Raw genomic sequence first — 16,424 nt, 5'->3', positions numbered from 1 at the left:
AGCTGTCTATGCTGTAGTCGTGTTCGTGGATTTTTAACTCGTTTCGGTGAAGCTCGTCCTTCTCTTCCCGATCTTTGTCGTTCTTTTTGTCATTCAATTTCTCCTTCCGGGACAATAACCAGCTTTCCTCTCTTGAAGTACCTTTACAACCCTGGAATTTCAGCTTGTCCAGGGATTCGCGCTGCGCTGAGGTCATTTCCAATACCTATCTCAGCCTTTTTTAAAGAAGGCCGACCGGAGAGTGCAATTATCTTGTCATCTGAATGGTGAAATTTAGCTATTATTGGTCGTACACGACCTTGTATTTGTGAGCTTGGTACTCGGTGAGCCCTTACAATGTCACGTGGTACCCATACTTTATCTTTCACATTTGCATTTAAAATATTGATTACCTTATCTTTACATTTAGCAAACGTTTCACCAGTTTCCTCAGCAATTCCGTAAAATCTGACATTGTCCCGTCTACTAATCGCTTCCTGTTTATCTGCATCTTGATCCAAGATATCAAGTCGAGAAATAATTTGGTCTAGCTTGTTATCAATTTCAGCTACATCGATCCCGCATATATTTCCATTTTCGCTGATTTCACCAACTTCATTTTTCAGTTCACAGAGCGATTTATCTAACTTAGTTAGTCGTTCATCAAGTCGTGAATATTTCTTGCGCAGTTGGTTGGTAAAAATATAAACGATCGTTTAAGATAAATTCAGCTTTCCGCTAACAAAATTTGCAAAATGTGCAGAGAAAACACTTTTTCAGTTTCATTTCTATTCTCGTGGAAGAATAAACAAATTGAGGCTGAAGGGATGTCGAAAGTTATTCACGCTGATTGTTTGATGAGATTTGGAATTTTGCGTTTCACAATCCTTATTTGTGGGGGGGGGGGTCAGAGTAAGGTTTAAGATGGCTACCCCACACAGTAAATATCGAAGGGATGAACGGACACAAAATCGTGCGAGCAGACGATGATTCTTGCATGGTAAAACAAAATATGATTTGCCAGAAAATCGACATGGTCGACAATAGTTACAACGCCCTCGCTGACGACTCAATGCTGAAGACTGTACCACAGTACCCCCACAGACTAAAGAAACTGTAATACCCGCGACATCAGTCATAGTAACAACCCATCAACACAACACAACTCAAGTGTATTAGAGAATTTTATTGTTTCATCGAACGAATACTCAGTTGTGTAATACAAGAACATTGTTTAAATTCCACAAATATATTCATCCAAATACAGTATCAGTGAATATAATTTAAAACAATTATTAAAAATTCAAGCCGCTTATCTGTAACAGTTTTACCGGTGTAGTCAATTTAATTTCCCTTTGAGGCTGTTAATTATTACTTGAGATTGACCAACACGACTGATAAAAAATGCATGTAATATTTTTCAAATTGTTTTCTAGTTGTCTGGTCACGAAGTTTTATGTTCTCTCGCTTCGTATCTCATCTGTCCTCAGGATAGCTAAACAATTTCAATAATATAGATAGTTTTCGCCATTTTGTCATGTATTTACTAAAACCTAACGTGTCTTTTTTTATTTTCATCGAAATATCGCTTTCATCTCACTTAATCTTTTAAATGACGCACACATGTTCAACCTTCGGATTTCTTTAATTATGCCTCCGCACAGCTTTCATAACATAAACTATATTGTGCATGACAACTTCTGATCTTCTGAACCTTACATTCACAAGAACACATGTAATCATTATGAAACAGGTGGCATCCTCACTTGTAGTCAGGGAGGATTTTTTGCCTACACATAAATTGTGAATGTTTACGTTATTAAAAGTTGCATAGAACACGAGGTAGTTACAATGTGACATTTATTTTTGTTTTTTTCTTTACAATCTTTATTTCCAACGAAACTGATTATATTCAGGCCGGTAGTCACGTGATATCAGACAGGGTGAAATAATTGTCAAACTTATTACAAATGCAGCAAAAATTAATTATCGCTTTTTATAACGGCTATTAAACCGTGTTTATATGCAAGCTGTTTTATACTCTCCAAGTGGTTATGGGCTTTTTACAGTAAAAAGTAAAAAGCCATGAGAAAAAGCAAGCCACATGTTATGGAAGAAAGCTTAGCAACACTGGCTGCTCCTACCCCGTCATCACTGGTAGTGGCGATTACCTCTGAGGTGACTGTCGTTGTAATGGATTTGACAGTACTTTTCACGCTGTCATCCTCCACGCAAAAATAGTTGGCCATAGCTCTACTTTGCTCGTCCAATCCCACTTCCATGTCAGATGCGTCTGGACATAACTCTCTCACTTTACCAGTCTCGCACGACACCATGGTTTTATAGGCACTGTAAATAACCCAAAAGTTATATGATATAGTACATGACGGTAGCAATGTAGACTGAAGCTGCAGCGCATCTTAGTCGGATCCAAGTTTAGAAGATAAATATGCTTTAATATATACCTACTGATAGATATTTTATTTCTCGTATAATGCCCATGTCATACATAAAAAATATCAAGTTGATTGGTTAAAGCATTCCTGAGAAACAAATGCCCGAAATTGTGGCTATTTTTGCCGCAAATGTGACTGGTATTTTTTTCTGATAAAAAAACTTTAGCCATACATGCTCCATGCAAAATATCAAGTTGATCGGTTAAAGTATTCATAAGAAACAAATGTTTCATAGTGTGGTAATTCCAAGAATCTGATCAAAATTATTTAATTTTTCTCTACAAAGCTGTGACCATATGTGGCGATAGTTAAATCGGGGTATTCGTCATCTGCGTATGCGTCATGGCCATAGCGTGTCAAATAAGCGTCTACCTATGTGCCTTGCGTTTTTAGCGTGTGTTGTTATCGTCGCTTGGGACTCAATTCCCGCGCATGCGCAGGTGAAGAACCCTTCGCTTCAAAGTAATACAACATATAAGTTGTACTAAATAATAATATAAATATAATAAAAGCTATAAAACGAAATTCACGCCGTGCATTACATCAGATTTTAAGTTGTGTTATTGTTTTCCTTTGTTTTGTTTTTGTTGGGTATGACCGTTTCTATATTGTCCGTTACATACTAGTTTGTCTTTTAATTCATGAAATTTGCGTACAACTGCAAATGTATACCTGCACAGAACAACACTATCAAGCTAGATTCTAGAGCCACGGGCAAGTGATATCATAGTTACTTACTCGCAAAGTCTGTCGTCAACCCTGTCCTCGTTAAATATAGCCATAAACGGAGCGTGGCACTCTTGACTGGCAGCGTCCATTCTATCGTCACAGCTTGAAACAGTGGTTGTAGGAGTCCAGTCAGTGGTTACACCACTCGAACAGAATATAATTGAGTAGAATGCTGTTGCTTCGATGACCGGGTCCAGGGACTGCGTAATCATGGTTCCAATCATATCGCCGTCATCTAAACCAGCGAGACATTTGTCGCGCGCGGTAGACAAACACGTTCCAAGATCTGTTACCTTATCTCTGTGGGAAGACAAGAGATGATAACATTTATGCAAAATGAGGTACTACAGTGAGAACAAAATTCAGAAAATCCCAAAGCGTATTGTGAGATGAAGAGTCATTCATTACAGGGGGAACATTATTGAACAATTTTATGAATGAATTTAATTTTACACGGTTTCACACTTTGTCCTTTCAATTTGCACCGTGGGAGTATTCATATAACCTCCTAATTATTATGTGACATGTTTGATGAAGAATGCGAGTTTATTTTCTATCGCGCCCTAATGTTTGACTAGACCTTTTCGGCTTCCCAGGATTTGCCTTTGTTCTGAATTTCTTGGCCTAGATTTTCAGTCTGCGTTCCTTGCGTATATAGTTGTTGTTTCTGTTTGGCAGCGGTAAGTTATACCTTACCCCAGACCATTCGTCCCGGTGTTATGGCTATCGCCACACGAGACTCCAGCTTGTCTCCTATACAATTTTCCTTCCGCCCACTTAATTTTAATATTCATATGACCTTTGCACTGACATCGATAGCCAATCGCATTCGACCGCGGACGTCACTCTAAATAAACAACTGAATAAATTAATATACCATATTTGGAAGATAGCGGGTAAATTCAACGTTGTTGGTGTGTTCCTTCGGGTTCCGAAGTCGCACGAAACGAGTTCATGTTCCGTTATCTTTCGCAAGTAAAACAGGTCGATATGTATTAAACATGGCATTTGTTTTCTTGTTTTAACCCCCTTATTACGCAAGCTTCCGTCGAAGTGGTGTTTTTTTCGACGATTTGTGGCATGTTGCAAAACGAACGAAACATTGCGGCATTCTTAGCGGTGGATAAGGGATCGACTATGTCGTCACATTTATGTCTCGTTTGAAAGAGAATAAACAACCGCTCAGAAAAATATGTTGCTAATATTTAAGTGCGGTGCCTTGAAATCGCCTGCCCGACGTCCAAATTTCAAAAGGATGTTCGATTTGCAATGACGACCGTTCATATGTACTAGGCGACGTTACTAATTACTACTAGGGACGGTGTTTGCATTAAGAATTATAGAACAAAAGATCAGCAAAGCGGTGCTTTTGTCGGCGATTTTGTCAAAGGGAATATTGATAAAATGTTGCAAAACAGAATCGCGAGTTGGGTGAAAAATTGCGCCGGCGGCATTCTCAGCGATGGCGACACCCGAGAAACACCGTGTCACGGTGCATTCGTGCATCAGTACACCGAAGAAATACATACATATTGTTGCGGACGACTATTGTAGACTGTGTTCGTGTAGTCTTCGAGTTTGTGGACAGTTAAAGTCGTGTGTGAATTTATTCAAGCCAGGAAAAGCAGGAGGGATAACTTATGGAAATCGTCTTTCCAATTTGATCCAGTGCGACGTTGTGAAAGGAGCGACTCTGTCGTCTCATCTATGTCTAGTTTGTAAGAGAAAGATTGATAGCGCAGAAAAATCCGCCAATAATGTAAAACAGTGGCGTGAAATTGTCAGTCATTCTAATATCTCCCAACCTGTGAACGAAAGGGTTAAGCGTGCTGCCTTGAAATCGCCTGCCCGACCACGTTCAAGTTCAAAACGACGTTCCATAACTTTCTCACATTCAATTTGCAATGATGACCGCAGTTCAAATGTACTTAGCGACAATTTCCTTAGAAATCATTTTGATTTGATTTATGGATGGCGAGCACCGACACTCCGATCCGATGAACCATGGATGTACTAATCAAAACTAAAATGGCGCGTGTCACGTGACTTTGTTTACTAAAGATAGCGTGGGCGTTTGATTGACACTCAACTCATTAGTATTCCACCAATCACAGCTACATCTACTTTCTGGATGTGCGCAGTCAAATTGTATAGGAGACAAGCTGGAGTCTCGTGTGGCGATAGCGATAACACCGGGACGAATGGTCTGGGGTAGTTATACCTCAGACCACTGAAAAGTAGTTGTCTGAGGTTGTACCAGCTCATATTACAGTCTCATAATTAATGAAATGTTTTATCTATGCTGTGTACCGCCGGCCAAACACGCTCGTTTTCATCAAGTGTTGAAGTAGAAAATAAAAATGTGTATCAAATAGAAATTACTCTTTTATAACGTATTGTATTATTTCCAGTGCTCTCCTTCTGTTGACCAGAATTGTAACTGCATACTACATAGTGTTAGGCAGGGTTGTGTCATTAGCCCAATGCTTTTTAATTTGTTTATTAATGACTTAAATAAATCACTAGAAGATGAATCATTAGATCCGGTTACATTGAATAACTGTAAAATTAGTTCCCTACTCTATGCAGATGATCTAGTGTTAATATCTGAAACAAAAAACGGTCTACAAAATGCACTAAATAGTTTAGAAGTTTATTGTCATAAATGGAAACTTCAGGTAAATCTGACAAAAACAAAAGTTGTTATTTTCAGACGAGGAAAACTGAAAAAGACAGAAAAATTCTATTATAATGAACAAAATATTACCTGTATAGATATGTACAACTACCTGGGTATAAATTTAAAGTCAAATGGCTGCTACACTGAAGCCAAACAAAATTTAGCAGATATAGCAGCCAAAGCAATGTATGCATTGAAACAGTTCCTACCACCAGAAACAAATTGTAGAACTTTCATCCATCTTTTTAAAAGGTGTATTCAACCAATATTATTGTACGGGTCTGAAATCTGGGGGCCATGAAATTCAAGATTACAACAAATGGGACAAAACAATAACAGAAAAAACACAATTGAATTTTTACAAACAACTACTAGGACTGAACAAATTTGTGGCAAACATTGCATGCAGAGCCGAAGTAGGAGAATTCCCACTCTTAGTAGATATTCAGATCAATTTATTAAAATACTGGACTCGTATCAGTAAATTACCAAACAATAATATCACAAAACAAGCATACCTTGAACAAAAGAAATCCAATTTACAATGGTACTCTTCAATACAAAAAATGATGAACAACATGAACTTTTCACGAGAACAACAGAATGATTGGTTAACAAAACATATACAGCAAATTGGCAAAGTTGTCAAACAAAAATACATAAATTTCTGGAGAAAAAATATAACTGAAAAAACAAAGCTGAGAACTTATGAAAAATTCAAAGACTCTTATAATTTTGAAAAGTACTTAGATGTGCTAAATTTGAAACAAAGAATTTCAATGACAAAATTTCGAACTAGTAATCACAATTTAGCAATAGAAAACGGAAGACATATGCAACCAAAAATACCTACTGAAAATAGAATTTGCAAACAATGTTTACAGAATGAAATAGAAGATGAACTGCACTTTGTTATGAAATGTCCACAATATAAAGTAATACGCCAACAAATCATACAAGACATTATATTTCCACAAGAAACCCAGGATGATCTCCAGAAATTTAATTTCGTGATGACTTCAAAAGATGATGTAATAATAAAAAAGATTGGCAACTATATTCATAATGCATTTCAATCAAGAAATAAAAATGCCATTTGATATGTAACACTTGCTTTATCTTTTTTTTAACAACTATCACAACTAATCTTTATTGCTATTAACTGATAGAAACATTGTATTTCTAAGGATGCAATAAAGTTATTATTATTATTATTACTACATAGTATGCCATGGTGAGAGTGTGTTGACATTAAAACCCAGCATTATAGGGGGCAGAATTGTAACTTCATACTACATCGTACGACATGGTGAGAGTGAGTTGACATTGAAACCCAGCATTATAGGGGGACCAGAATTGTAACTGAGTACTACATCGTATGACATGGTGAGAGTGTGTTGACATTAAAACCCAGCATTATAGGGGACAGAATTGTAACTGAGTACTACATCGTACGACATGGTGAGAGTGAGTTGACATTGAAACCCAGCATTATAGGGGACAGAATTGTAACTGAGTACTACATCGTACGACATGGTGAGATTGTGTTGACATTGAAACCCAGCATTATAGGGGACAGAATTGTAACTGCATACTACATCGTACGACATGGTGAGAGTGTGTTGACATTCAAACCCAGCATTATAGGGGACAGAATTGTAACTGAGTACTACATCGTACGACATGGTGAGAGTGAGTTGACATTGAAACCCAGCATTATAGGGGACAGAATTGTAACTGAGTACTACATCGTACGACATGGTGAGATTGTGTTGACATTGAAACCCAGCATTATAGGGGACAGAATTGTAACTGCATACTACATCGTACGACATGGTGAGAGTGTGTTGACATTCAAACCCAGCATTATAGGGGGCAGAATTGTAACTGAGTACTACATCGTACGACATGGTGAGATTGTGTTGACATTGAAACCCAGCATTATAGGGGACAGAATTGTAACTGCATACTACATCGTACGACATGGTGAGAGTGTGTTGACATTCAAACCCAGCATTATAGGGGACAGAATTGTAACTGAGTACTACATCGTACGACATGGTGAGAGTGTGTTGACATTGAAACCCAGCATTATAGGGGACAGAATTGTAACTGAGTAATACATCGTACGACATGGTGAGAGTGAGTTGACATTGAAACCCAGCATTATAGGGGACAGAATTGTAACTGCATACTACATCGTACGACATGGTGAGAGTGTGTTGACATTAAAACCCAGCATTATAGGGGACAGAATTGTAACTGAGTACTACATCGTACGACATGGTGAGATTGTGTTGACATTGAAACCCAGCATTATAGGGGACAGAATTGTAACTGCATACTACATCGTACGACATGGTGAGAGTGTGTTGACATTCAAACCCAGCATTATAGGGGACAGAATTGTAACTGAGTACTACATCGTACGACATGGTGAGAGTGTGTTGACATTGAAACCCAGCATTATAGGGGACAGAATTGTAACTGAGTAATACATCGTACGACATGGTGAGAGTGCGTTGACATTGAAACCCAGCATTATAGGGGACAGAATTGTAACTGCATACTACATCGTACGACATGGTGAGAGTGTGTTGACATTCAAACCCAGCATTATAGGGGACAGAATTGTAACTGAGTACTACATCGTATGACATGGTGAGAGTGTGTTGACATTGAAACCCAGCATTATAGGGGACAGAATTGTAACTGAGTACTACATCGTATGACATGGTGAGAGTGTGTTGACATTGAAACCCAGCATTATAGGGGGCAGAATTGTAACTGAGTACTACATCGTATGACATGGTGAGAGTGTGTTGACATTGAAACCCAGCATTATAGGGGGCAGAATTGTAACTGAGTACTACATCGTACGACATGGTGAGAGTGTGTTGACATTGAAACCCAGCATTATAGGGGACAGAATTGTAACTGAGTACTACATCGTACGACATGGTGAGAGTGAGTTGACATTGAAACCCAGCATTATAGGGGACAGAATTGTAACTGAGTACTACATCGTACGACATGGTGAGATTGTGTTGACATTGAAACCCAGCATTATAGGGGACAGAATTGTAACTGAGTACTACATCGTACGACATGGTGAGATTGTGTTGACATTGAAACCCAGCATTATAGGGGGCAGAAATGTAACTGAGTAATACATCGTATGACATGGTGAGAGTGTGTTGACATTGAAACCCAGCATTATAGGGGGCAGAATTGTAACTGAGTAATACGTCGTATGACATGGTGAGAGTGTGTTGACATTCAAACCCAGCATTATAGGGGACAGAATTGTAACTGCGTACTACATCGTATGACATGGTGAGAGTGAGTTGACATTGAAACCCAGCATTATAGGGGGCAGAATTGTAACTGAGTACTACATCGTATGACATGGTGAGAGTGCGTTGACATTGAAACCCAGCATTATAGCGGGACCAGAATTGTAACTGAGTACTACATCGTATGACATGGTGAGAGTGTGTACAAATCCATTGTAATCTTAGCAGTCGCTGGGTTGGTGTGGCTTGTTAGCTTGTTTATATATCTGGTTGCATCGCTTATGTATACGAACACAGCGTTCAACACTATTATTTGGTGTGGTGCTGAACATTGCCTTGCATAAAACAAACTGCAATTGACTTCAATGTGATGATGCATGCGTTTTTGAAATACGGAAAAGAGCCCGAAACATGCGCATTACACACACAATATGCTAATAACTTTATCGAATTATGACGTAGACATATCTCATGAATATTATTTAAAAGTGTAATTATTGATAGAAAGCATTTATCACATATCCGGAATCTCATATGTTTGGTCTTGACCGCCACTCTGTCTATTGTGGTTATTTGAAAACTGTACACGTTTTCTGTTGGCAAGCCTAAGGTTTGATTGTAAACAGCGCCACCAGTGGCTGTTATTGCAAGGCGAATTAGAAGATTGTTTGTCATTAATCTTGCTTACAAGATTGCATCCATAATTTTGAACACAGGCCAAACATATACAGTTATTTTCGCATGAGAAACAAGACAATTGAACTTAGGCAAGATGTTATACCCATTAATAAAATAACCAAGTTTGACATTATTTGAATAAAAATTACTTAAAGCGCGGTGGTCGTCGCGCAGCGCGTCTTCGAATTTCATGAGTCCCATATCGAACAGGACGCGGAACGACGACTGTCTAATTCTTAATGACGTTTTTTTGAGACACTTGTCCTAATATTTGTCCTAAATTGTTATTTTTAGAACAATTCCATAGAATACAATTTAAAGACAATTTTTTCGACACTATTTGAAACCTAGATTTTTGAAATAATTCAGGATAACAAAAAGTACCCTATAATACTGCGAAAATAGAAACTATCCACAAAATTGCAACCATCATTTTCTTCCCAACTTTTTTAAGTCAATAATATTGTTTTGCCCTGGAGTACACAATATTGTAAAATGAATAAACTCTGGGTATTTCCACCTCATTATATTTATCTTTTCAGATTTATCCCCATATTTGTATCGCATGTAGTATATACAAATACTTACTGGCAGTCGTCTTTACTTTCACGCAGTGCCAGGATGAGTCCTTCATTGCAATTTGAGTTTGCCGACGACAACCATACTGCAAATTCTACCATAGAAGTCGGACAACTGGCGATATCTGTGCGTCCATAACAGATACCAATCAACGCTAATAATGAAAATAATTAACAATTAATATCAAGGTTAGTGAATGGCACTGGTCGTCACACGTTAATGTATGCGTCGCATGTGATCTATACAAACAACGAAGCCATTTAACATATTTAAAATAAAATATTTTGGGACTGTCAACAGATATGACAGCCCGGTGTGAGAGGCATTCGCAAACTCGGTGTCCATGGGATCACGTTCAGTGACCGTAACGGTATGCAGTGGATTCCACACGCCGCGTTTCATTAAAACAAAACATTTTCCGTCTGCCAAATACTCTGCAAATTCCTCGGGTGTCAAAATTGTTACAAGAGCAGATAGTCTATTATTACCGAAAAAAAAATAACTAGCCGATATGAAGAGCATTTCTGCTAATCCTTCTCATACTCATACGTTAATATAATACATTCTCCGGAGAGCCTTGTGGTTTTGTACCACAGTATAAGAATGTGCGGAGTAAACTGAGAACATGAATTTGATGTCGAAGATGTTTATATTAACATAACTAGGAATAGTGTGTGAAAGCCATTCAACATGTATTCATAATTAAATCTGAGGTCCATCTGAGGGGGACCTATATACTAGTACTCAATATACTAGGCAGTCGCATATGCGTTTTTTTACATAAGTAGCCGAGAAAATATCACTTTTTATGGTAAATGACAAAATATTCATTAAAATTCGAGAATTAAATTATTGTCCTGAAATCAACGAATCTGAATGAGGCCCACCTGAGGTACCTATTAGTTCGGTCAATATGCAATATGTTTTCATGGTCACAGGTTACAAACATGTACACGAACATGACTTGAGAAACCAAGGAAGCTGACACACTTTTTTTTGCATAGTTATTATGGTGATATATTTTAGGCGTCAAACAGATAGATTTTCTCACAAATAATTGGTCAGATATTATTAGCATGGACTGGCACCTGTACTTTCAATCACAAGATAAATGGCAATTACATAATTACCGAGTCGGAGTACATTGTCTTTGGAGGAAATACTAATAAAATGACTTTCCCCAACCTAGATTTGTCGCTAAATTGACTGGACTATATATACTAAATATCTAAGCAACCGGACTTGCCATTTTCGAAAAGAACTCGAAATATAACTTTTACTAGAAATGACGAAAGTATTTTTTATCGAAATTTGAGAAATGAAGATATCGTCTTAAATGTACAACAAATGGCAAAATGTGAAGGTGACCACGACGGACAGCCACTACCAATCACGTAACAGTTTGTTATCCATACATGTTCCATGTGAATATGGGTGAAAAAAGTTTATCAGTCCATAAATCAAAGTTAGCTCAAATAGTGTAACAGCAATGCATCATTTGAAAGCTCAGAAGATTTAGTGGAACTAAACAGTGGGTGCAAATGTGTTCTGAACTCTGGATGATTCAAATTCTAGAGCACAGAATCATCGTTAATATTTTTGTTTTTCTTGCGCGATTGTTTATAATCACTAAAAATAAACGATGGTATGTGTTTGTTGATCTTTGATTATTGGCTAACGCTGTTCCTCAACTCTGTTACGTAATACTAGTGATGTTGAAGTAATACTAATATATGGAGATCAAGAGGCCATGGGGCTAGTATTTGGAAGTATATATCTCATTTATATACGTGTAAAGTGATATTGTTTTACATGACCAAAGTATGCATCCATGTCACACGGGGCCGCGTGTAAGGTGGTCCCATTCTAACGCGTGCAATTAATAAATAAATAAAATTTGTACCTGATGGCCAATGATGCTTAGTAAGTTAATCTTAGATTGACGGCTGATACGTCGACGTTATATCAGTTTGAATAATTTATTATTACTGGCAATGAATAGAGTGACGTCAGTGGAGGAAGTATATTCCCAAAAAAACGGACAAATAACAACGAGGTGACCTGAGAACAGGCGTGGCAAATCCGCCCAAAAGTCCAATAATAGTCGGTGATTGTTACGATGGAAACGTGTGGCTTTGCGTGTCATTACTCCAAAACATGTATCAAATGTTCCTTGGGCTGGATAGTCATCATTGTGATTTTCACAGATTATAATACAGATTATTTAGTTGCATTTCAGGATTATTATCCTATATACGGTGATATATCGACATGCAAAAACCATGGTCTAGTCAACTATAACATTTAAACAGTAAACATTGCAGCTCGTAATGTTTAAAAAAATCACATTCCTCACTTTTGGAAAGTAAGTGTAATAATAGAAGAGAAAACAAAAAATTGTAAAACATAAATACAGATAGTTATAAGCCATTCGCGGTCGCTCTAGAGAGACTGTGGACCATTCTATTCTTTATCAAAATATTGCTCATATTAGTATTAGAGTCTCGCGTGAATATGATAGATGCATTGGTTGTAATTACTGGCTCTGAATCCCTAGTGTTGTATACGTTGCATGGACCGACAAAGAACAGAACGCGTCGCCATGGTAACCACACTATAAATACTAATGATGGGAAGAGTTGCCGGTTGGTCTTCAAAACACGAATCCCTGTACGCCCCTCCCCTCCTCGGGTTACTCCATACTTGTTTGCATTTTTAAGATACATGTCTGCATTCCATGATTATATTGATGATGTAGTAATAGTACACGCACCTGTAAAAACAGCTGTGGTCAACAATATTTTCTGCATAATCATGATTATCACCTGTGAAAAAACATTCAAAACGAACGTAATTGGACGAGCAAAAATAAAGATTAATTAATTGAAAATAAAGATTAATATATTGGTCGGCAATACATTAGCGATTCTTTCATTGGTCGGCAATATAATAGCAATTCTTTCATTAGTCGGCAATATGGTCGGCAATATATTAGCGATTCTTTCATTGATCGGCAATATAATAGCGATTCTTTCATTGGTCGGCAATATATTAGCGATTTTTTCATTGGTCGGCAATATATTAGCGATTCTTACGATTATTTATTATATATTTATTTATTTATTTATTTATTTATTTATTTATTTATTTATTTATTTATTTATTTATTATTCATTATTAATTAATTATAACGGTTATGGGGTAAAATAATCAGAAATAAAACAAGAAATGTTTATATAATAACATCAACATGGAAAAATACTTTAGCCGAAACGCCCCTTTGCACACATCCGCCTAAAGATATGATAGTGTGCATCCTGGATATCGACTGTACTACTGCTGTGAATATCTCAGTGTATTTGTGTGGCAATAGGTCAAATACAAATGTATGTTAGATTATCGATAGATTATCGAAGACCTATAAACTACTTTAATTTTAAATCATGAATGGGGGTGTTTATATTCACATACAGTGAAAGGACAGAAATGAGTGGTGGTTATAAATGTTTTTTAATACAATTCTTTATAAATAAAAATGGATGTTATAAATAGAATTGACCGAGGTTGGAAAAAGGCTAAGCAAACTTCACCCTGGAAACAGATTAAGGGTTTACCGCTTGAAATCGAGGGGAATCTTTATACGTATATTTGTACCCGAAACTTTTGATTACATTTATTTTTATTCTTCAACAATTTATTTAAAGAGGGTAGGCCAATATACAATAAAGTAATTTTCATTGGGCCCTCTCTGTATGGACAAAAAACACAATATATACACTTATAGGCTTGAGCCATATATACAACAATTTTTTCACTAAGATATATTCTGTCAGTTTTCTTTAAAATGGCTAATGAGACGGATGGTAAGTTATTCCATAGGGTTACCCCTCTATACTGAAACGTCCTCTGGCCCATAGATGTTTTCCATTTAGTAATGCATAAATTATTTTTTAGAGAGGAACGTGTACTATACTTGTTGGTTGCAATTCCTTGGCTAAGCTTTTTACAAAGCATATCATCATGATGATCCCATGATAGAGTTTTGTCTAATACCACCCTGAGCGACTTTTTGAAACTGACTGTTTTAATTATTTCACCATTGAAGTTAACTAGAAATTCTTCACCAACATTATTTAGCCTTCGACGGGATCCAACGAGCATAAATTTCGATGATTTTTATTAAAACCTTTATAAGCAAAGCGACTATTACGTTGTAATACAGCCCCCCCCCCCCCAGGAAAGACGGCAGTTGTAAGTTATCCATCGTCCGGAATCGCACGGTTTCGCTAATGCCGGCCATTCATAACCGACCCACGAACCCTAGACTGGCAAAATCGGGACTTCTTTTTTGTTTTACATAAAAAATATAATTGTCAATTTAGCCCTTTTAAAGAGTGATCGCGAAAACTAGTATGACCGCGAAAGAAATCCCATCTGGATGCATCTGCAGGCGACCCCCTGCATTGGAGTGAAAACCGGAGCGGAATCACTCCAGTGATTATGCTAATTAAAAGATGTTGGCTAGCACTGACAACGAATCAGAGAGCAGCTGTGTTCGTAATGACTTATGTAGTATGTTAATGTACGTGACCTTTCACTTCTGATGACCTGGCGATTTTGAAAGACTACTTATATACATCGAACATTTAAATCGACATGTTTTTTCAGTAAACATTGATGAAAATGTCGCCGTTGCGCTTAAAAAAAGTATCCATCTCTGCGATCGAATCGAATCAATCTTTAAAACGTCACGTTTACTTTCACACACCCACTCATGAATAAACAGTATAGATATATCATAGTGCAACTTTGATTCACTGACCGCTACGTAGTTTACTCAGGCTGAATCAACAAGAAGGCCACAGATAATGCATATTACCACAGTCCCTCCACTATTGTGAAGGGACTGTGATATTACATACATAATACAGTGTCAAATCTATCCATGTATTTTGATATTAATATTGTATTAACATTACAATGTTTTATTCATGTAGGTCAAGTTATGCCTTTCCATGTAACTCTACATTCCGCTCGTATCTTGAAACAAGGTAACTACTTATTTCTTCTGTCAGACAGTATAGTACAAATATGACATTACTCGTGAGAATCAGGAATCGCGTTTCAGAATGTGACGATGTATATGATGGAAATGAACTTTTCACTTGGCTGTGAAATAACCATGGCAATTAATGCATAAAAATAGAAGAGACAATTGGATCCATGTGAATAAATAAACAGCGCAAATTACCCTTACCTTTCGAACAAATTAATGATTTTGATTAACACGAATCCTTCCACGACTCTTACGGTGCTCGGACAAGTTCGTCTATCAACTGAAGAAAAAATGTTATGAGAAAAAGAGGTGTGACTGAGCGCATGCGTAGATGAGTTCTATCAGGCGTCTCTGATCTCGAGGCTTGGACCACATAGAGTTGGATAACTTGTGCTAATTTTTAATACAAAATTGAATATATATATACTAGTATATAAATTTGTCTTGTTTGTACAACTCTCCCCACAACCATATATACTAATATGTATTTTAATATTATTTATTCCAACTCCCTGAGAATATACTAGTAAAACTTTTTGCCATTTTCTCCATCAATAGGCCGGTGACCCCTAACCTTTTTAAAGTCGACAAGCATATATTGACCTAGATTTTTTTGTGAAATTAGGAAGCTTCTACCATAATCCATACCTCTTTTAATGTAATGCTGTTTAACCGTGCTGGCTATTTGGAATGTAGGCGAACACATACGTACGCTGGTACTTGTCAATGACATCTGTTTTCGCCGTTCTATATATGTTCTTCTTGTTATTATCACCAAGGTTATAAGTTATATGGAAGGCCTAGTAGATTCTTGTAATAACCGTCAATATGTGACGAGGTCATAGGCACGGATATTGTATTCTTTTACACTGACTCACATGATACATGGAAGATACTAACGGATAGGGACGTTTCTTCATCACATTTCCATCTGTTTACAAAACACTGTGGATATTGTCTGGTAACTGCCG

The 16,424-nt window shown here is 37.1% G+C and overlaps 1 protein-coding gene across 1 annotated transcript; it reads right to left on the bottom strand.

Moving 5' to 3' along the window:
• Positions 1-1,822: 1,822 nt before the first annotated feature.
• On the bottom strand, positions 1,823-15,766 carry LOC144344667 (uncharacterized). Its single transcript, XM_085497185.1, has 5 exons — positions 15,655-15,766; positions 13,171-13,222; positions 10,407-10,551; positions 3,174-3,464; positions 1,823-2,328 (listed from the first exon to the last, which is right to left on the bottom strand). Exons 2-5 carry the CDS (start codon positions 13,211-13,213, stop codon positions 2,043-2,045), a joined length of 765 nt encoding a protein of 254 aa, XP_085353311.1. The 5' UTR covers positions 13,214-13,222; positions 15,655-15,766; the 3' UTR covers positions 1,823-2,042.
• Between the last annotated feature and the right edge of the window lie 658 nt (positions 15,767-16,424).

This window comes from Saccoglossus kowalevskii, chromosome 3 (assembly GCF_978046115.1).
Source record: "Saccoglossus kowalevskii chromosome 3, keSacKowa6.1, whole genome shotgun sequence".
In the NCBI taxonomy this organism is placed as follows: Eukaryota; Metazoa; Hemichordata; class Enteropneusta; family Harrimaniidae; genus Saccoglossus; species Saccoglossus kowalevskii.
This window is presented reverse-complemented; position numbering and strand designations above follow the sequence as displayed.

Coding starts and splice junctions, on each gene's coding strand:
- LOC144344667 (XM_085497185.1), bottom strand. CDS start 13,213: ATGATTATGCAGAAAATATTGTTGACCACAGCTGTTTTTACAG. Junction 10,552..13,170: donor GACCACAGCTGTTTTTACAG/GTGCGTGTACTA, acceptor TTTCATTATTAG/CGTTGATTGGTATCTGTTAT. Junction 2,329..3,173: donor GTTGACGACAGACTTTGCGA/GTAAGTAACTAT, acceptor GGTTATTTACAG/TGCCTATAAAACCATGGTGT.